This window comes from Tigriopus californicus, chromosome 3, assembly GCF_007210705.1.
Source record: "Tigriopus californicus strain San Diego chromosome 3, Tcal_SD_v2.1, whole genome shotgun sequence".
Classification (NCBI taxonomy): domain Eukaryota; kingdom Metazoa; phylum Arthropoda; class Copepoda; order Harpacticoida; family Harpacticidae; genus Tigriopus; species Tigriopus californicus.
Genome location: NC_081442.1, coordinates 7,432,067 through 7,452,780, shown reverse-complemented (window position 1 = coordinate 7,452,780; position 20,714 = coordinate 7,432,067). Strand labels below are relative to the sequence as shown.

Sequence of the window (20,714 nt, the reverse complement as noted above, 5' to 3'; positions counted from 1 at the left end):
CCGCCCCATAAAATTTCCTTTCATGTATTCAAGGTTATTGTCAGCGAACCTTAAGATGTGTTTCATCTCCGTCTCTGTTGTCAGAGCTCACAACAAATGAAAAGGTGGAATACGGTCCAAGTTGTATCAGCTCATTCAAGAGGGAATATCCATGTGGGCGGATGTTATCATGTCCGGTATCTTTCTTTTATAGGTTGATAACAAGACGTTTACAAAAAACGATCGCAGAAAAAAAAATAATCTCACAATAAAATTTCCTTAATCTTTTGATCACTGGAGAGAACCTCAACCTTTTCAACTGATTTATCAAAATTGGATCAAAAAATTGTTGATAAATTTGCATGTGTCAAAAATGTGCTAATAAATATGTGTTAAACAAGTGGTTTTTTTTGCAACATTTGCGTCTTGCAGGTTTTGTCCTGCCCTACTGATGATCCATTGGGGGAGGTGAAACCGGCCTTATAATTTATATGGATTCATAAACGAAACAAATTGCCCTCATGTTTGTAGGGCTGACATCGTAAATTTCCGCTTAGCTGGGCCACTACCAATTACAGGTCATTACTCTTGTGATCATTGTGTCAAGCCCATTAAATCTGATCGTCGAAAGAGCATCATCCACAGTATCGGAGCTTTTGAGTCCATGTACCAAGTTTCCAAGTTTTCACCTTCTCAAGCTACTGATTAAGCCCAAAAGTTTTACTTGGGCGTCAAATAGGCAAGAAGTTAGCCTTCGTTCAATCTAGGCAAGTAAAGACACTAAGCAAGCAAGCAAAGCAAGCGAAGCAAGCTCGAGAAATTGGGGTGAGTTGCACATTTCTCAAAGTATTCCTGTCGCCTGTGGTTTGGAACAAACTCCGAGCAAGCAAAAGTAAGTTCGACTTATACTCTTTGATAAGAGAAAGCTTGTTATATAGAAAACCAATGGATCAATCCAATTATTGTTGGCCAATTCAATATATGACATATGTGAATGAAAAGATTCTCCAAGAAAATGTATGAAGCCGCGAGGTTCTTGCGCTTTCTTGTTCCGATTTAGGGCCCGTTGGCACATTTGCATAAGGCTAGAGATCAATCGAACAGAATAAGCAACCTTATCGTTTCATTTGATTGCAGAAAGAAATGCATGTTCAAAGATATAGCTTACAATTTGTCTGCTATGACAGACGGAGGCCTCTCGGTCAAAACTAGGTCACTCACACTTTTTCATCCATACTCTTTGCCATGCACCTTTATGATAATGAATAGTGGTGCTTTTGTCTGCTTGGGGTATATACTGTAAATGCACTTTTGATAACATGTTATTTATCTGATTGTAACGCTCTAAATCTATAATACAGGAAATTGAAACAAGAACATAAATTAGATACACAGACATCTAGTATATAAGTAGAAAAGTCGGTAGATAATGTCCTTTTTATGGAGTCTAACGCGACACAAAGGACGATCTAAGTGAGCTATACCTGTAATAACCTGCAGTATGGTACTTTTCCCAAAAATTCTAGGATAAGACACGCTTTATGATAAGCTTTGTTCAACAGTCCTTAAAAGTTTGACTGTAGACATTAAAGAACAGTTTATGAAATGGAGATTCTAGTGCTACATTTAGAGATAGGAATTGATAAGAATCATAGACAAGGAGGAATAGAGAAGAACGTGCAACTTAACCCCCAGAATTGCAGACCGGCCAAGGAACTTTTGAATACAAAAACTAGGAGGTGTTTTTTTTGTTTCCAGAAAGGCGAGTTTCAAATTCTCCCAAAACTAGATCTGGTCCACCCATAATAATTGAAATGCCTCGAGCCAGCCGAAAAATCAAACCTGGACCGAGACGAGCAACCCTCTGAACAAACCAAACGACTGTTTCATTGAGAAGACCGCTAAATAGACCAATTATTGACTGAATGTCTTGAGAGCATTCCTGCTAGCACCAGATTGTTTTGCTTCACCAATATCCCACCAATCATCACTGGCCAAAGTAAGCGACAACGCCCTCGCGTTTATTTTCGTCATTCTGACGGGGTTAAAAGGTTAAAGCGGTGGTTTGAGTCATCAGTTTTTGTCATCAAAAGTGTCGCTTCAGCTTCGTTTTCCAGAACATAAATACAATATACTTGTATTGCTCATTATGATGTTGTTCAAAATGTAGTATTTCTCACAATTCCTCATGCAGACTAGGATAATATCTATTTAAGGTATAACTTCCTAATAATTTCAGATTACGGCATTCTTCACTTTTAATTGCCTGCTTCACAAGTTCAAAACTGTACAAAAGTCAAAGAAAAACAACTCTCTGGATTTACTCCATGTACGGGGTTGAACCCACCGTGTGTCCATCGAGCTTCAGAATTGGTTCCTTCTCCATCGTCTCTTTGAAGTCCCCTTGAGAGAGTCATGCTCATTAAAAACCCATTTCCAATCAATAGAATGCAATATTCTATCATAATACTGGACGCGAGACACCCCACTGAGAGTAGTGAGCTCCTGCCTATTATTGCCTGGATGGACTGAATTCTTGCATGACAGAGATTCAAGAACGAAGTTCCTTTCTTTCCCAACACTTTCTTTGGAAACATCTTGCTGGATGAGTGTATTTCCGATTTCATGAGCAATGATGCACATCGATGTAATCCTCAGATCATCGACCTTTACGGTGCTTTCGAATAAAATACTTTTTCAAGTTTGTGATTAGTAATGGGCTTGGGAAAACCTTTAATTTTCCTTCAGTTATGGTCATGATGACACTATATATGTAGGTCTTTGAAGTGAAGCTTGTGCTTCCAGAGTTGTGTGGTTGTGCTGTCAAGTTCCGTTCCTTTGGAATCATATTTTCTTTCAAACTTCAATCATTAACGACCAACTTGATTCATCACCTCTGGAAGCGTTTTGGGAGGCTCCCCCTCAATTGGCAGCTCCAGGCAAGATTCTTTTCTACTGACTAACCATCAATTCAAGCCATGTGGCCATTTTCTTAGGCAGACGAAGAATCCTGCCGACCAACACGCCAATAGGTAAGCTCACCAACCGCCAACTCACCGAGCAACCAACCGTACCTCCAACCTTCGTTGGTCTCCCGTTCGTCATTTTGTCCGTCGCTCGTCCGTCCAACCATCCATCTATACATCTAGGTATCCATCCATCCATCCATCTACCTATCTATCTATCTATCCCTGCTTCTACTATCCAACTACATACACATCAGACCCGTCAACAGCCTGAAGAGGTTTTTTTCAAGACCAGAAACGATCAAAAGCCTCACCACAAGAAGTAGTAAGAAGGGAATGAGGGGAGGATGGTTTCATGGTTCAAGAGGGAAGAGAGTGAGAGAGAGAGAGAGGCTTGCTTGATGACTCTCGAAGATGTCTTTGAAGGATCATTTCGTCGGTTCGTCAAACCTCGAGGCTGTTTGGTCTCGACCGAGACAATAATGAGTGGAAAATCAAATGCAAATATTGCCCTCGTCCATTTCAGAATTTCAGATGTTAATGGTAATCTAGGTAATCGACGGTGAACGTAAGGCAGAGCAAAGTGGAGATTGTTTTTAGGTGCCCGAGGAGTGGGACTCCTGCCAAGCGAACAAGTCACCTTACACGGCATCCCGCCGGTTCAAACGAAACTAAAATGATGGATAGAAACCCAGACATTCCCAACAAGTGCGTGGTGAAATTGTGATACAATCCCATACTGCTCTAATTGCGATTGGGCTGTTCTCGACCACCCTTTGCCGAGCACATACGGCACACACATGATCGGCACAAGAAAAAGAAAAGCCTCAACATTGAAATGCCCCCCCCCCCATGTAGCGAAAACACATGAGACACCCGCACACTCACACTCAAGCGCTCTCTTCTTAACTTCCTTCTTGCAGTTAGTTCCTTGCGGGTTCAAATGCGTGCATGGACGGACGAATGGATGGACGAATCGACGGACGAATGGACGGATACTGTATACATGTAGGTGGGTGAATGGACGAGTAGTAAGGCATTGTCTTGACTTCTCATGACAGCTTTGTCTTCTGTTCCAGTCCATCCATCATGAGAGCTCGTCGATTGGACGTACGTACATACATGTATACCTACGACTTCGACTTTTCAGCTCACATGCAATCTTAGAAGTTAATAGACCTAGCTAGCTCGGCTAGCAAAATCCCCAGATACAGATTTCGACAGAATTGATGCCAAGAGCTGATCCTCACTCATTTCACGGGAAAACCTGTAGCTATCTTCTATGTGATCTGATGCCAAGAATCGGCGTGGCATTGAAAACTGGGAGCAATGTTGCAACCATGCCCATTGAGTTCGTTTGGGTCATGAGACTGAATGAGTATTTTTGACACTCCATGCAGATTTAGGGCCGCTGCACTCTTGTGTTCTAACAATGTACGCCAAAGCACAAGAAGATCACTGGGTTCCTGATTCTCCACCTCCTCATGCTCCTAGCCCTCATCATCATCTCTACCATCAAAACATCACCGCCGTTTTTGGTCGGCGAATGAATCTCAATTTTCCTCAAGATCTTAGACCACATTCCCACTGTGCTCCTCGGTTCTAAAGTGGCACAACCAAGCGGGTCCCCCCAAGATGCAGCGTTCATTTCGTTTAGTTCTTGACTCTCCAAGTTCATACCCTATAATTTTCTCAGAGAGCTCCGAGCTGAGTGGAGCGGACAGAGCAGCACTGTTGAATGGTGGGACCAACACACTGAGCACTGCGAGTACATTAGTAGAGGATGTATGCAGTAGAGAAAGAGATGTTCTGGCATCGTTGTTTCATAAACACTTGCTTCTCCGGCCACTTTGGACGAGCCCATACTTGGACTACCTCACCATGGCCATATTGCTAACTATTTTTGAAGCTCATACAAGGTACGTAGAAGATGATGAGCGGATGGGCGGATGAGAGGAGGATGGTTGCAGCCTCCCTGGTTGAGCCAGCGACAACTGATTTTAGAGTTGGTTACCGAGGATTCCATAAAAGTGGAGCGTTTATGTACTTTACGATGGTGCATTGCCACCAGGTAGGTAGACAAGTGCATGCAGCTCATATTTTAGCTGGTTTCCGAAGAAGTCCGCACGGTTATGGGTTTATGAGCACGACCTCTACCATCAAAAGCCAAAGTTTCAACCATGTTACTCGCTTAGGCTAGATAGAGGCTATGTTGATTGTGTTGTGATGTGGTGGTTGTGAAAGTGGAAGCAATAGTTGCACAGTACTGGAACTTTTTTCCGAAATGCTGCTGCCGATGATGATGATGATCTTGATGAAAGCGCAGATGAAACGTGAGATTCATTAGCATAAAATCGTCGAATTAATTTTTGGCTTGGCAAGTCCTATTACTAAAAACCAACACAAGTGAAAATGCTCACAATTAACTCGAAGCCATGGAATAATTTATGCCAAAATAAAACCATGTATTTTCTTTTCTACGCGTTGCCACGCTCAGTCAATGACATGACACTTGACAGTTTAGAAAACATTTTGCATGTAATGTGCACTAGATTTCCAGAAGCTCAGGTCGCGACATTTGAGAGCATAAGTTTTAAGAAAATTGGCATGACGATTACTTTCTTTCTTTCATGTTTCGTGGGCAATTAAAAGAAATTCGCTCTTTCCCTCAAGTAAGGGAAGAAGGGAAGAGTACTGTTGAATCCAACTGGAAAAAAGTTTCGATGGGAAAGAGTGGAAGAAATTTGTCCAATACACTTATCACAATATTACACCTCCAACTCATCAAACATGTATTGTCTTAGTGTTTTGTGTAAAGCACATTATTTGATGGAGAAACCCCACATCGTAGTGGGTAGGAATTTACCCACTGGTGCGTACTTGTTACACCTCTATCTTTAAGTAATACTGTAATTGTTGAGCTCCTCGTCTCAGACTTTTTCGACTAGAGGGATGCCTTAGATGGTATTTTCCAAACTTAAAAAAGAATAAAAGTATGTTGAAACAGACAAGAGAGGTACCTGGAGCCATCAAATAAAGTCTCTGAGACCTGCCAGAGCCAAAATTAATAGGAAAAATGTAATCTGACTAAAACCTCCAGAAACCGATTCGTCTCAAAAATGACTAATGTTCGTTGGTATACAGGTTGATTGCCGGGATCTGTGGTGATTCCCCTTCTCATGAAATGGCACGCTGGGCGTTCCATATGGACCCTGTTGACTGGGTAGCGCTTGACTCTTCCTTGCTCGCTTGAAATTGCCCCAAGGCCCATTTTCTGGAGCGCAAGGTAGTCTCTTGATCGAAGTATCTCCTCTTCCAAGCAAGGAAGCTCAATTCTACGCGCACGTTCAGCTCTACGCTTAGCTCCGAAACGAAACTGATGGAAGTTGAAGACTTGAACATACCGATTTGCTTCTTTTCCCCTTCACTTCATGGCATTTACCATCCAACCACCTAGACAACCATCCAACCAACGGACAGCCTATCTAGCTAACAACCAACCAACCAACCAACCAACCAACCAGCCAACCGACCGACCGACCGACACACTATACTATGTTCTCAGTCAGAAAAGACGTTCCGCCAACAATCCGTCCCTGTTCAAAGTGCAGCATTGTACGGTTTGAAAATAAAACGGCAGCTCTTTACTCGTACTTTCGAGCAAACAGCAGACCCTGAAACGTTATTAGGCAAGAAAAACTAAAGGCTCAAGTCAACCACGAGGTTTGAGAGCACTTTTCTTTCCAGCTATCCAATGAAGGCAGCGTGCGAAATTCCACCAGAGTCCACGTACAGTAGAACACCCTACCGGTTGCCGTCCACCCAGATACCCTAGAACCTACCACCTCGAAGAGGCTGGTTCGATGGCAAAGGTTTCGATTTTCATCCAAAGGTGATCAAAGGGACCTTTCGTCGCTTTTCCCCCTCTGGATTTTCCCACCACCTCTGCCAGAAGGGTGCACAAGTAGGTGCCATCCATCCATCCATCCATCCAGTGAAAAGGCGCAAACTTCTCCCAGTCCATGGTGTCCCTCGTGCATGAGGTCGGCGCCGTTGGAGCAAGTGGGACGATGCGTTCCCCTGCTGTCTACACCGGCTTTAAATCCTCCTCCTTCGCCTCCGCCTCCGCCTTCGCCTCTTCCTCGGTCTTGTCTGCTTCGTCGATGGACTCAGGTTGAAACTCATTACTTCTGTGAACACTAGATGTTCGGGTGCTGAGATCACGTAAGCACGGAACACCGAAAGTTTTGAATACTTGGAAATTTGTTTCCATAGTCTCCCCGGTGGGCTGGAGAGGATCGACCTTTTTTGAGTGGTGAGGCTCGTTTGGTTTGGAGTACCATGGCCAGCCTTCGACCCTTTTTGAACGATAGTGACCTCTCCCAAGAATCAAAGCCACCTTTAAATGCGGAATTTCGAGCCTTGAGGTAAGTGCAAGCTACTATGATCGAGGGACAGCAAATTGTTCCAACCCCACGGGTCCATCAGGATTTCAAACGACCGAATGTGAATTCGAAACATTGGGCTCGATAGTGACTCCTAGAGAAATGTGGGATGAGAGCTGTCAAATATCCAATTGACTGACGTTCCTCATCTTGACTGATTTGAGAAGTGGTCATTTCTCGTCGGCTAGATTCTCTTGAAGTTTAATGAATAATGCTAAATCGGGTAGAAACAGGAAGGTGAAACCCTGCATGTCTGCTTTGCCTTTTTTCATCATCATCATCATGATTCATGAGCGAGCTCATATCCGCCAAATCGCACCCAAACTTTCTCCATAATTGCCGAGCACCCCAAACAGATAGCCTACAAAGCTTAAAGAAAATGAATTGGCCTTCGACCAACATTTCGACAATAGAAAAAAAAGATTCATTTACAAAGTCTTTGAAATAGCTAAATTGGCATCAATAGACCTTATAGACCTTATATACAACCAATTTAAAGCTTTATCTTCATCATATCTTTTAGTATCATCATGGCTAAGCTAATGGCTGACTTTCGCTCCTTGACGTTTAGTGAACCTTTTTGCCGAGCCTCAACAAATGACTACGATGCCAACTCTGTTGCCAACAGGCTCTTCGGTTGGCTAATTCAACTTTTTTCAGTACCTTAATTCACATTGGCACCTCTTTCGATCGCTTTTACCTACATTATTTCGCTTCTTGATGAAAGTAAATCCAGACCAGCAGATTGAAGAGATAAGGTAAAAAAAGAAATCGAACCGATTCCTTCTCAATCAAAGACAGTTCATTTCACTCGACATTTTCGGATTTCGATGGGAGCCAAATGTTCATCACTAGCACTTAAAAGACAATAAGCTCTAGATTAGGTTGGCTAGGTAGCTGGAATTGTCCATTGAATGAAAAGGGATGTGCGAATAGATGTCTCTTTTTTAACTTGCCTCAGAGCCTCGATACTCTCATCATGACATCATGGAAACAATTTAGTGATTGTTTGCTAGAAGCCAGCCCCTTGAAACCAGCCATGGGTTGGGCTGTATTTTACTATTTTACCATATCATAAAAAACAGAGCAATCTGGAAACAATTGGTTCACGCAAGGGAAGCAAAAGGAAAGGGGGGGGGGTTACGTTGATAGAGCAATTTGCAAGCTCATTAGCATTATTCACGGGAACATACTCCCCATACACTGGGTTGAGGCAGTTTCAAAACCAAAGCCAAGAAGATATTCGTTGTGAGGATCAAATTCATGAAATAGTTAAGTTTGATGAGTTGGATTTTTTCCGCCTCATGAGCTAAGAAGCAACGTTCAAGTAGTATGTACGTACTGTATGTACATACGCACATGTACCACGAGACTTTGAGCACTCGAGTACAATACGTAAAACACATTGAACAGGATGTCGCAAAGTTAGCCAGTCAGTTGTACCGTCTGAGTCATTATTCTCATTGAGATTGTCTTCACCTCTTTCACTCTGGTCGGGCTGAACATCATTGTGTACATACACCAAGCCGACCAAAATACTCAAGTAGCAATTGGGACAGTCTCAAAGGGGAAACCCATTCTCCACCGAGCTGACAATGTCAGCAGAGGTGGCGGTAATCGATTCCCCTTTACAAGTAAAGTATACCAGATCTGGCCACGAACTGTGTAACTTTGGGCACGAAGAACAAGGCTGTAAAACGAACATGGAGCTGGAATCGAGAAGAGGTTGGGAAAGCGGTCGAGCTATTTAAGAATTGCTAACCTTGTATGATAAACGAATTCGTTGGGGAGCGCTTTCACTCCGAACGATTCACTCGCCTTGACAAGTATCCGCAACGTGAAATTGGGAATGTTCAGTACTGAAGTTGTCAAATAAATATCAGAGAACATCTCACGTCGTCGACGGAATTGTATCCAAGCCCAACTACTATTCCTTTTCATGGCATTACGGCTTCTTCTCGAGTGCCAGATTTTTGTGCAACACCATGCAGGGTGTGAAGAGCAATTGGCCTCAAGCCACAGTTCGGCCCTGGGTTCCGAGAGTGGCACAGAACACCAGCACAAACACATTCGTCCAGGTTTCAACTTGGTCAATGGTCTTGATCTGACCATGGATCCGTCCGTGTGAAAATTTTATTCATTCGTCCATCCGTCTGTCACTCCGGCTCTTAGGCCGGGGCGTTTCGTGCTTCCACTGGGGATTTCTCTCTTCGTATCGGAAAATGCCTGGCCCAATCCGACAGCCTTGAGCTAGAGCAGACGGGGAGGGGGTAGTGGATGGGCCGCTAAATCGTTGACGACCCTCGAGAAAGGAAAATGAGAGAAACCGAGCGAGGGAAGTCAATGAACGGCGGGCCGAACTAGCGGAACGGAGTCTGGGAGGGGATTGAGGGTTCTCCCTTTTTTATGTGATCGTAATTTTCGTGAGGGAGTTCAGCCGGCAGATGACACATGTTTCGGACGGGCCATTTTAAGAGGTACCCCGTACTTCGAGATTGCTCACTTGATTGAGGTGACCCGGCACTTACGGCTCTATGTATATACGTTGCCATCCGGCGGAGAACCCTGGCTTTTGCTAGATTCCAGATACCAAATATTAGTTAGACCTTGTATGACCTCATGAACTCGATTTCGATCATGAAGCGTCGATTGGGGGCCGATTTGGGGCTGCGGTGAATGTATTAGATCCACGGGATTAAAGAAGAAAGCCAAGTGTGCCCGAGGTTTGTTGTTGGAAGATTAGATCGGATTGGGGCGGTGGGATGAATTATGGATGAATAGATCTCACCCGGTCAATTTGCGTCAATGAGTTATTCACCATCGAACGAACGGAAGGACGGGAAGGACGCATGCCACAGAAGGGAAGCTCCGGGCCTAGCTCGTCCACGGGTAAACGTGATAACCCAATGAGCTATCTAGGAACATACTAAAATATACGGCTCCCCGGCTGGGGTGGATCCGGGCCGCAAATCGGCGCTCTAGCTGGCGCCCGAAAAGCGGATTCAAATGTTGGCGCTCGATGGACGCTGTTGGCGTCTGTGATTGGTGGAGAGAGCAGTGACGTCATATCGTGCCATCGGTTTTGTACACGCTGATTGGCTGAGAGTGGAGTTGTTCTTCCTCTTTTACGCAGAGATCTGGAGACTGCCTCACGGAGTCACGGTTAGTCAGTCAAGTCATGTCATGTACTTACGTACGTACTCAGTTCCTCAGTTCGAACTCAGTTTGAGCTCAGTTCCTCGGTGTGATTCGGTGATTTGGTGATTCGGTAGTCACAAGTCACTAGTCAGTGAGCGTCCGTGGGCCTGGAAGACGTACGTGAATGTAGTCCCCGAAACCACACGGCTATCCCAATATCACACGGACGGACCAATGTACGGACGGACGTGGTCGTCCGGAGATGATGACGCAGAATATGCACGCGGTGTCTGTGGGGCTCTAGGCTGATCGAGTGAAGTGATCATCCATATATTCCGCCAAGCGCCAAGCCCCCTGGGGTGAATTGGTGTACTGGGCGTGACCAGTCTAGGCCGTGATCGGGTGTGTCCCCACTATACTTCCGACCCATCGATTGATTAGCAACCAAGAGACACTCCGCTCCCCCCCTTGAACCCGTGTCTCTTTGTTCCTCCGCCAGCCCGAACCCAGTTTCTGATTGAGGAGTTGGGGCAAGGCCCGTGAATCCTCAGTGAGTGAGTAAGATTTCCTGCCCGCACTTGTCCTCTTGGCTGTTTTCCCTCCGGTGGTTGTCCGGATTAATCCTCGATTTTCCGTTGGATTGGTAGCCATTCATTGGATTCAGTGGGGTGTGGGGTGATTCTCCACCTGGCTGACGTGTGAAAAGCTCTGGCCCGTTGATTGGCTCCTAGACCCTAGGTGGGTCAAAGAGGCGTGAAACTTGACCCGTGAGACGTGAGTGAGGCACTGTCCACCCAAGCCAGATGGCTGCCGAAGACTTTTCCATCGAGGGTAATGATAATTCTCTCACCCAATCAAAATTCATGAACTGCACGGGAAATAAGTCCATAGACATTCATACACAGATCAATCGATACATCAGGTTAGCCTGATGTATCGATTGCGTTCAAATGAAAAGGCCAAGCTCTAGCTAACCATAAGATCGCTTGGGAAACTTTAGGAGCCAATACGACTGACTCCCTTTGGCCTGAGTACGGATGAACTGACTACTTTTGACGAATTGCATGCATACATTTCATGATTCAGAGCCAATAAGCTGAAAGCGTCCCATTAAAAACTGGCGGCTTTGACGAATAGCCCAATGAATTGAACTGAACTGCTTGGCTTTCACGGCGTTTTCTCTCGGGTTTCTTTCAGAGTTCCTCACTTCCACCAACGGCGACTCGATTTTCGATGGCTCCCACCCTGACGACCCGTCCTCCTTGCTCACGGACGACACTTTCATGTCCGTGCTGGATGACAATGTTAACCTTGACATCTTCAATGCGGCCGTGGAGGATCTGGCCCATCAGGCCTTCAACACCGAAACGCCCGTGGCCACTTTGCCGCCCGAGACCAAGTCGGCCCCCTCGCTCCAGCCCACCTATTTTTCTCGGGTGCAGTCCATTAGTTCGCCCACCATTTCGTCGGGGTCGTCCCCGAGCGTCCCCAGTCCCGGCTCGCCCGTCTCGCCCGGACAGGTTGTGCCCCAAGAGGCCTTGACACTCACCGCTCCGCTGGCACCGCCCAGCACGGGTTACGAAAGTCCGACCATTCGCAGTCTGCTTCAGCCTCAACCCTCTATTCAACCGACCCGTCCCGCTCAATTAGCTGAGTTGAGCGGCGGCCAAAAGATAATTCTGCAACCTATTGTGCCCTCGACCAAGATCTTGGTGCAAACTCAGACGGGTGGACAGCCCATGTTCCTTCAGACCACTGGCACGGGGGCGCAAACGTTTCTTACCACGGCTGGCGCCGATGGCACGTCGACGTTAATCTATCGCCCGATAGAATCAAACTTAGCCGTCGCCACCGCCCCCACCACCTCGACCTCGGCCTCGACTCAGTACTTATCCACGGAAAATGCCGGGTCAAAAATGGCCTTCACCCTAGCCCCGGGTCCGACCGCGGCTCAGTTGGATCAAATTCAGCCCGACATAATGCCCATGGAGACCTCGTTTCCCAAGAAGCCCGAACGACGCTCTGCTCACAATATCATTGAAAAACGTTATCGCTCTTCGATTAATGACAAAATCATCGAGTTAAAGAACATGGTTGCTGGTGAAGACTCCAAGGTAAATCATATGGACTAATGCCATACAATTTGATTTCTCATTGTCCGATCCCGTATTGCAGATGAACAAATCATTGATCCTCAAGAAGGCCATCGACTACATCAGATTCTTGCAAAATCAGAACATCAAACTTAAACAAGAAAATCTCCGACTAATGGCAGTCAAACACGAACCAATTCCCAGTCCATCTTCGTCCATTTCCTTGCCGGACTCGCCAATGTCTCTGAAAAGCGAGGTATGTGACAATTAGGTGACATTTCCCTTAGACATTCTGCCATTGACAATACATCCTTTTTCCTCTTCTCTCTAGCACTCTGGCATGCACGACAAGTCGAGGATGGTTCTCTGTATGTTTCTATTGGGGTTGTTTGTCATCAATCCGTTTTCTAGTATGGTGGCTCCTGGCTTTGATTATGTGTCAAACACGGGAACTCCTGGACGGACGATGCTCAGTTTTGAGTCCCAGTATTCGTGGAAGCAGTTATTTCAGTTGTCTGCTTCAACCTTACTTCTGACCACCATCTACGTTGGACTCTTCCTCTTGGGCATGATCAGGATTTTCATCTATGGCGAGGCCTACGTTCCGGACAATTCATCCTCAAAGAACAAGTACTGGGTGCACCGCAAACAAACGGATATCGCTTTGACTGGAGGTCGAGCGAAAAAAGACGAGATTAACCGGCATTTGAGATTGGCTGTGGAGGCCCTCGGACGACCAGTACCCACGGGTCAACTTGAACTTATTTTGGCAACTCTCTGGCAATGCATTCACCAACTGTTGCATCGTTTGGGCGTGGCCCGATGGTTCGTTAATCGCGCGGGTGGTTTTATCATCGACGACTTGAAACGGAAACAGTTTGCCGGGGCCAGGAAGGAGGCCGCTTTGGCTTATCACCAACTTCATCAAGTTCATTTGGCCACGGAAGAACGGGATCATTTGATGGGCGTGTTCTTGGGAATGACCGCAGTAAACCTAACAGAATCATCGGTCGCCAATTTACCGAGCAACTTTAGATGTCATGTGTATGCGTTGATGTCTCTTCGCATCAAGCATAGCTTACCCCGATTCTTTGGTTTCTGGGCCCGTTTCTTCATGTTCAAAGCCAAAAGACGGCAGTGCAAAAATGAGGAAATCGATGCCAATCTGAATTGGATGTTGGGGCAGGATGGTCAAAGCTTCGTGGCCAAAGGCAAATGGTATTTTGGATTGAAATGTTCAGAGCTTACCGAAGATGTGGATTCTTTGAACCCCTTGGCAATGATTGGGCGTTATTTCCGCGACTACCAACTTCAACGAGCCCTCATGATCGCTGTATCGCCCGGACAAGCCACGGGTCGAACTGTTGATTGTTTAGAAGCCGTGCGATTGGCTGAGGAGAATAATTCCGCCGTGGATATGAGGGTTCTGAAGCCCGTGCAAGATGCCACCTCCAGATGGTGGGCTTCAGTATTGGCTACTGCTGCCCATTGGATGTTGGACGAGAAAGACAATGCGACTTTACTATATCAAAACGTGGAGTCATGTCCGGTAAGGATTTCATTTCATTCGTGTGAGTTTGGTGGATCTTGAACATTATCTTCGTATGATTTTAGAAAGACGATAGTCTGCTGTATGATTGTATTGTGGCTTGTTTCGACGCTCAAAGGTTGTCACAAACCTCGTCGTGTACCGCTTATCAACTCATGGCTGCCATGGATCAAGCTACACATAACCTGGAAAAGGCCGCTGATCAATTGCTTTCCCAGAATACCAGCTCCGATTTCCAAGTTGACCGGGTAGGTTGAAGTATTTGTCTTTACGGAGTGATTTGTCTTGTACACATACTGTAAACGTTGGTATGGATTAGGAGCCATGATAAACACGCCAAGGTGGTAGTGGACAAACAAGACCAAGAAGAGTCCCTGTCGAAGGTTGGCGTGCATTGTAGTTGCATTGCATAAGACTATTCGCCCAATGCGATGCTGCTGCCATGCAAGGCCAAACAACGACATTATTCATCGGCTTTGTTTGAAAAGGTGGTCTTTAACTTGCCAAAATAAACTAACTTACGAGCTTACTGACTAACTGCAACTTGAATGTGTTACTGATATCTTACGTTTTCCTGCAGAATGGATTGTTGTTAGCCAGTGACTGGTTAACGGATGCGCGCGTGGCTCTTTGGGAGCAGAAACTCGCATCCGAACCAGTGGCCAAGGGATTCCTTTGCTCGATTCAACGGGATTTGAACTCGTTGAGGAAGATCGCCCACAATCAAGATTGGTTAGCCTCGAAAATCAGTCTACGAGAGGCCACTGTGAGAATGATGGCCGGGGCCGCCCCGGGTCGAACTCAACAGCTCCTTGATCAATCGTTGATGCAAAAGGCGGCCAGCAAGAGCATCATTTGCGGAAAAGATGATCGTACGCCTCAACTCGGTGAACGCGAGCATGCCACAGCTTTGTTCTTGGCCTGTCGTCATTTGCCCACTCAACTGATCTCGATGCCCGGGGAAAGAGCCGGTATGCTGACGGAAGCAGCCAAAACTTTGGACAAAATTGGTGACAAGAAGCGTGGTCAGGAATGCTACAAACTTATGAAGAAATTGGGCACTTCAGTACAAGCTTAATCTCCCCTTTTACAAACCGGCCTGGGTGTCTAGAGTCAGCTAAACCATGGCATACATATGAATGAAATCCTCTAACCTTATAATGATGAACTCAAATATATTCGATCTGATCTCGAAGGTTCAGGATCCGTCTTTTTCCTTTGAACGCTAGAATTGTCCTCCACAATGCTATGAAATTATCCGTAATTCAATAATCGGTCGTTTGGTGTTGAAACTCACAAGGGCCAGCAAGCCCTGAAAGTTGACAGAGAGCCAAACTTACTTTACCTTTTCCGTGGATGTTGGTAACTGGCAAGGCATTAGTCGTTCCTCAATAAAAGGAGCGGATTAAACGGAGTAATTCGTTACACACATGATATTTAGCGACCTTCAAACTATTTACCAAGTATGAGCATTAATTATCCATGTAATACTTTCTTCTAGAGTACATATTATTTAGATATTTTAAATCTTAAGCTGACAACTTTTCATTAGCTCAACTACTTGGGTTCAGTGGCCTTACGTCAAAAAGTGTAAGCTAAATGTAAACCAAGTCTGTCATTGGTTGAAAGTGCGGGCCAGCAAACTCAAAGCATAGAGGAGGCAACTCCTAGAGAGTGCAATGAGACCTAACCAGGCAGACTAGTTTGGGAATGAATGTCAGCTGACCGGTTGCTAGGGTATAGTTTTTGATTGTAGAGGCGCTGCTCTCCATCAGCTGGAGTTGCACTGTCCATTGGTTACCGATTCAGATGCAGAAAAAAACACAACAAACTCGATTTTTACTCTTTTATGTTACTTCTTCTATGCTCAAAGGAGCAATCCCTGTCAAAGTAAAATTTCGAAAGCTGCGAGAAACTCAAACTGAACGGAAATCGTCATTTTCAATGTCAAGTTTCAGATGTTCCAGTCAATAATTTTGTCCAAAAATATTTATACGGTATGACATTTTGGTGGCAGATTCAGAATCAATTGCAATTAGAATCTTATTTGCATCATACTCTGAGCCAGAAGGAAAAACCCTTTAGACCAGTACATAAGTTTCAAACCAATGTCATCAGATCCTCTATGTATTGTAAACTTGATGATTACCCGAATGCAAAAAAACTCCAAATTGCCCCTATGCTGGTAAACGTTATTCTCCACCGATTAGTTGGCGGTGCTTATTTTAAAATTTGTGGCAAAATGTTAAAAAGTTTAGAAAGAGACTTTAAGGGTTATCAATATCGTATTCGGTTAGGTTGGGTTAGGTTAGGTAAGGTTAGATTAGGTCAGGTTAAGATTTAAAAAAGTAGCACCGCCAACTAATCGGTGGAGAATAACGTTTACTCCCCTGAGCTGGATTTCACAAGAGATTGTTGCTTCTTTCATTTAATGATCAGTTTGATCATTTATCAAACAAGAAAGAGTTGCTATGGTTAATGAAAAAAGAATCTTTCACCTAACATGAAGATTTAAAGCAACAAACACATTAATTTTTGTTAAATACAAGCACAATTTTCAGCCCTAAGCTGCCTTCTTTACGACAAATGAAAATTATTTTTTCTTTGTTAAGATTGACCCAAAGCTTCCCGTTTCCTCAGCTCAGTTGCCAAGAGAGACACGAAAAATTAAATGACACTGTGAAGCTTGAAAAAAGGAACGAGTAACGAGTATTTTTTTTTCTTCTTTTTTTGGGTCGTAACAAGTACAACATTTTAAAATGTAATGGAATTACAGTTCCTTTTTCAAACAAAAAGGAACGAATTACCGCAATTTCCTTACTTGTAATTTCGTTACTACTGCCCTGTTAATTTGTGCTCTCATATGGAAAGGATCCATTTCGTTTGGAAACAATAGTCGTGTCGCAAGTGCGTCTCCCCCGGTCCAAGCTAAAAAACTTGATGCAATCGATCCAACTAGAGCCCTCTAGATCCAACCAAGTCCATCCAAGCATTGGTTGGGGACGATGAGGAATCAAGAGAAACACTATCGAGGTTGCTCCAAATACGTAGTTTGGCATCCGAAAACTGTTTTAGCTTTCGTTGTTTTTGCCGCTGCTGTTGCTTTTGCTACCATTCTGAAGTCTAAAAAGTTTGTTTGTTTTCAATTTCATTTTAAACCCTGTTTCATTTGTTGTTCCGTCTTGTATTTTAGCAATCGGAGCTTTTACATTGAAAATTACCTCTAAATAAGCTTAATCTAGCTTTACCATTTCCTCTCTTAACCTGATAGTGAGATTGACTTTGTAATTTCTACAGAACCCCAAAGAAATTGGCCTCTCCACACTAATCACTTGTTGATATACAGTGGTTGATAACGAAACTGTTACATTAAGGAGATTTAAAGTAGCTCAATGCTGGTCATCTCTTCAGTGACGTAATATGTCTCATTTTGGTTAGCATATTTTATTGAGTTCCCGGACATTTAAACGCGTCCAAGATTTCTGAGAAAGAAAAATAACCTGGAGCATCGAGTTGGATTGGAATGATCAATGTCAGTTCTTGATTTGTATGAATAGGCTCGAAGCATGAGAAACTATTTCATGTTTTTATTTGCATGTCACTGACGTAAAGACTGCGTGCAAGGAGTGAGGTGCCCCCTGTGCCACAGCCAGTTTGAGACAAAATAGAGGTTGAGAGAATCCGAATCTGTTCATGTTTCACCATGGTGCGATTCATGAACATGACGGAAAAAACATGAAACGGACTATCCGAGTCCGATTTTGGTACTTTAGCTGCGTGATTACAAAAACGTGGCATTACGTTGGATGGATGGTTTTGATGCACACCCTGACAGTTTTTATGAAGCCCCACCTTTGTTACTTTCAATATAACAAGACCAAGCCAAACCAGCCACAGGTTAAAAGGAATGGAGGGGTCAATAACTTGTTCCATGATTATGGACAAGTTATTTGTTTTAAAGCTGAAGATGGCATGTTCAGTTTCATACATGTGTACACACACACAACAGCCATACAATAAAGCCCTGTGAACATATGAAAAAGGTTTTGTTCGCCTTGTTCCTAAGGCAAAGGTCTTTAGATATGTTTGCTCATATACCAATGGTCAATGATTTTTGATAAGCTATCAACTATTCTAAGTTTGTGAAATGAGTAAAACTTCATTTAAGTTAATTCACAAAGATAGTGGGTGGTGCTTGTCAAATTTTACAAACATTTCAGAGAAAATCCAGCTTTGCCTGCTTCACTCATTTAAATACTGGTCTTACATAGTTTCATTCTCTTTGCACTCAATCCTAGTGCCCTGTATGAAAAGAGTGCAACAGTGAGGTCAGAGCACCATTGCAGTAAATTTTGAACCTTCAATTCTGTTCCAAAACATCGAGTTTACATGAATCCTAGATCCAAACCAAACACATTTTTGCAAATGTTTGTGTTTTAAGAGTTAGTTCTAAGGCTTAGGTCACTCTTTAGACATCCTTAACTGCAATCACAGCAACACCAGATTCAAACTAGGCATTTTCAAATAGAAATACTAGAAAGTGGCTCAACAACTGGCATTTAAAACATTTGAAGTACATTAAAGGGTACCTGAAGGGTAGCTAAAGCCGTATATGACATGTAGAATCAGAAAATATTATGTAAATGCGTTTGGTTTGGATCCGGGGCCCAGGTAGACTCATTGTTTGGAAAGGAATTAAAATTAAAATACTATGGTTCAATCCATTCCTATCTGACAGAAAACGAGACGCATGTACGGCAAGGGTAAAAAAGTCCGTCGTCGTCTATGGATGAATCATGGTGTTGAGGATGGCAGTGATGTTTCCCTAACGCAATAATCCAAACTGATAACCACGCAACTAAAGTACTAAAATCGAACTCTGAAAGTCCCTTTGAAAAACATTCTAGAAATACAGTCCGAATCATATCAAAATAGAACGTCTGAGGGAACTGAACTCAGCTGACCTAAACTAACGCCTTGTGAAGGCCCACCCTACTATCCGTGGTTTGATCCTCGACCCAGGGGAATTATGGCGGGCGTGACAAGCGTAGCCACGCGTCGGGAGGTGCTGCACACCTTCAAGCATCTACATCGGGCTGCTCAGCGCGTGTTCGCGGGCGACGAGTTCGCCTTGAGCAGTGCTCGGGACAAGATCAATGGGGATTTCCGGCATAACGCCCACGTGGACAGTCCACCCGCCATACAGGAGCTGCTCCAACTAGGCCGAGACTGTCGAGAAGTGCTTTTGAAGCAAGTGGTCCAAGCCCAACGACAAGAGTCCGGCCGATACGCCTTGCACATCCGACCAGAGCACGAAAAGTTCGACAACACGGTCTATCGCGACGATATCACCGAGCAAGACTACAAAGCGGCCAACCGCAAGGGCAAGAAGAGCTGTCTCGAAGCGGCCAAAGACATGAAGAAAGACCTGTCATAGCATAGTCAGACAGTCACCCACCCAATCAGCCAATCGTTGAGTTAGATAGTTAGGTAGTTAGTTAGGTAGTCTGTTTGTTAGTTCCATATTGATGTCGCGCTGAAATGACGATAAAACAGGATATGGGACACCTAAGTAATGACTGAAATCATTTTGTCACGTTAATGGCTAATGTCTGCAGTTTCGTGTTCATTTTTTAACCGATTCGAATACTGTAAAAATCGGATATAAGAGCAGGATTGTGAATCGCCGAATCAAATTATATAGTAAAGTATAGTAAAGTAGCATCGGATATAAGAGCACAAAAGTTTGGGCCACATCGGATATAAGAGCAGAATTGAAGGCGGCAAAATATTTTTTTTTTGGTTTCCCTCGCTCCTCAATGAAGTTTTCGATTAAGCCATTTTATAAAAGCAAGTTTTCAGCCGCTTTCTCATAAAAACAAGCAGTCATACATAAGGGCTTCTGCCAAGAGAACCACTTTTTCCATCAAGGAGAAGCAAAAGCTCCTTGCCGATTTTGCCAAGCTGTCCAAGATAAGCCTGACCGAAGCTGCCACAAAGTTAGGAGTCAAACGTGCTTCCTTTGGAAAACTCTTGGTGGTTTTTTTCAAACTTCATAGCCAGTATGTAATTCTGTGACAAATTAACTCCATATTTGGTGCGTAAACATACAGCCAATTCACTGCCCTCCTTACATTTTGTTTCATTTTTCTCGACTTTTAAGGCTGCATTTTGTTTGGACCGTAAAGCTACATCAAATTATAGCTTAAAAATATCTGTTCTATCATCAGTTTTGCCTCTGGAGCCGCGGAACTGGAGCATCGGATACAAGAGCAGAAATTCACGGCCCCAAAGCTGCTTTTATATCCGATTTTTACTTGTACCGGGGTTTGAACCCGCCCCATCTGGGGGAGACTATTTGAGCTTGGTCGTGCTGCGCTCGGCCACACTGGCTGCTATTCTGTTGACCTCCGGGTTAAAACTCCTGCATATTGGGGGGTAATACTAGCGCAAACTTGGGCTTAGATCGGGCGAGCATCGCCATATTCACTCACTCAGCCCGTTTTTGAGAGCTAGTGAGTGCATTTTGATGAATCATAGGAAT

General features: G+C 44.3%; 2 protein-coding genes across 3 annotated transcripts; both read left to right on the top strand.

Moving 5' to 3' along the window:
- Positions 1-7,222: 7,222 nt before the first annotated feature.
- Positions 7,223-15,365, top strand: LOC131877653 (sterol regulatory element-binding protein 1-like). Of its 2 annotated transcripts, none has more exons than XM_059223397.1 (6): positions 7,223-7,372; positions 11,726-12,642; positions 12,704-12,877; positions 12,953-14,170; positions 14,236-14,418; positions 14,751-15,365. In XM_059223397.1, exons 2-6 carry the CDS (start codon positions 11,812-11,814, stop codon positions 15,246-15,248), a joined length of 2,904 nt encoding a protein of 967 aa, XP_059079380.1. In that variant the 5' UTR covers positions 7,223-7,372; positions 11,726-11,811; the 3' UTR covers positions 15,249-15,365. The 2 variants fall into 2 exon arrangements, with proteins under 2 accessions (XP_059079380.1, XP_059079379.1); XM_059223396.1 differs by lacking the exon at positions 7,223-7,372 and adding an exon at positions 10,513-11,359.
- Positions 15,366-19,064: 3,699 nt separating this feature from the next.
- Positions 19,065-19,742, top strand: LOC131877591 (complex III assembly factor LYRM7-like). The gene has a single exon (XM_059223298.1). The coding sequence runs from the start codon at positions 19,200-19,202 to the stop codon at positions 19,605-19,607; it is 408 nt and encodes a 135-aa protein (XP_059079281.1). The 5' UTR covers positions 19,065-19,199; the 3' UTR covers positions 19,608-19,742.
- The last annotated feature ends 972 nt before the right edge of the window (positions 19,743-20,714 follow it).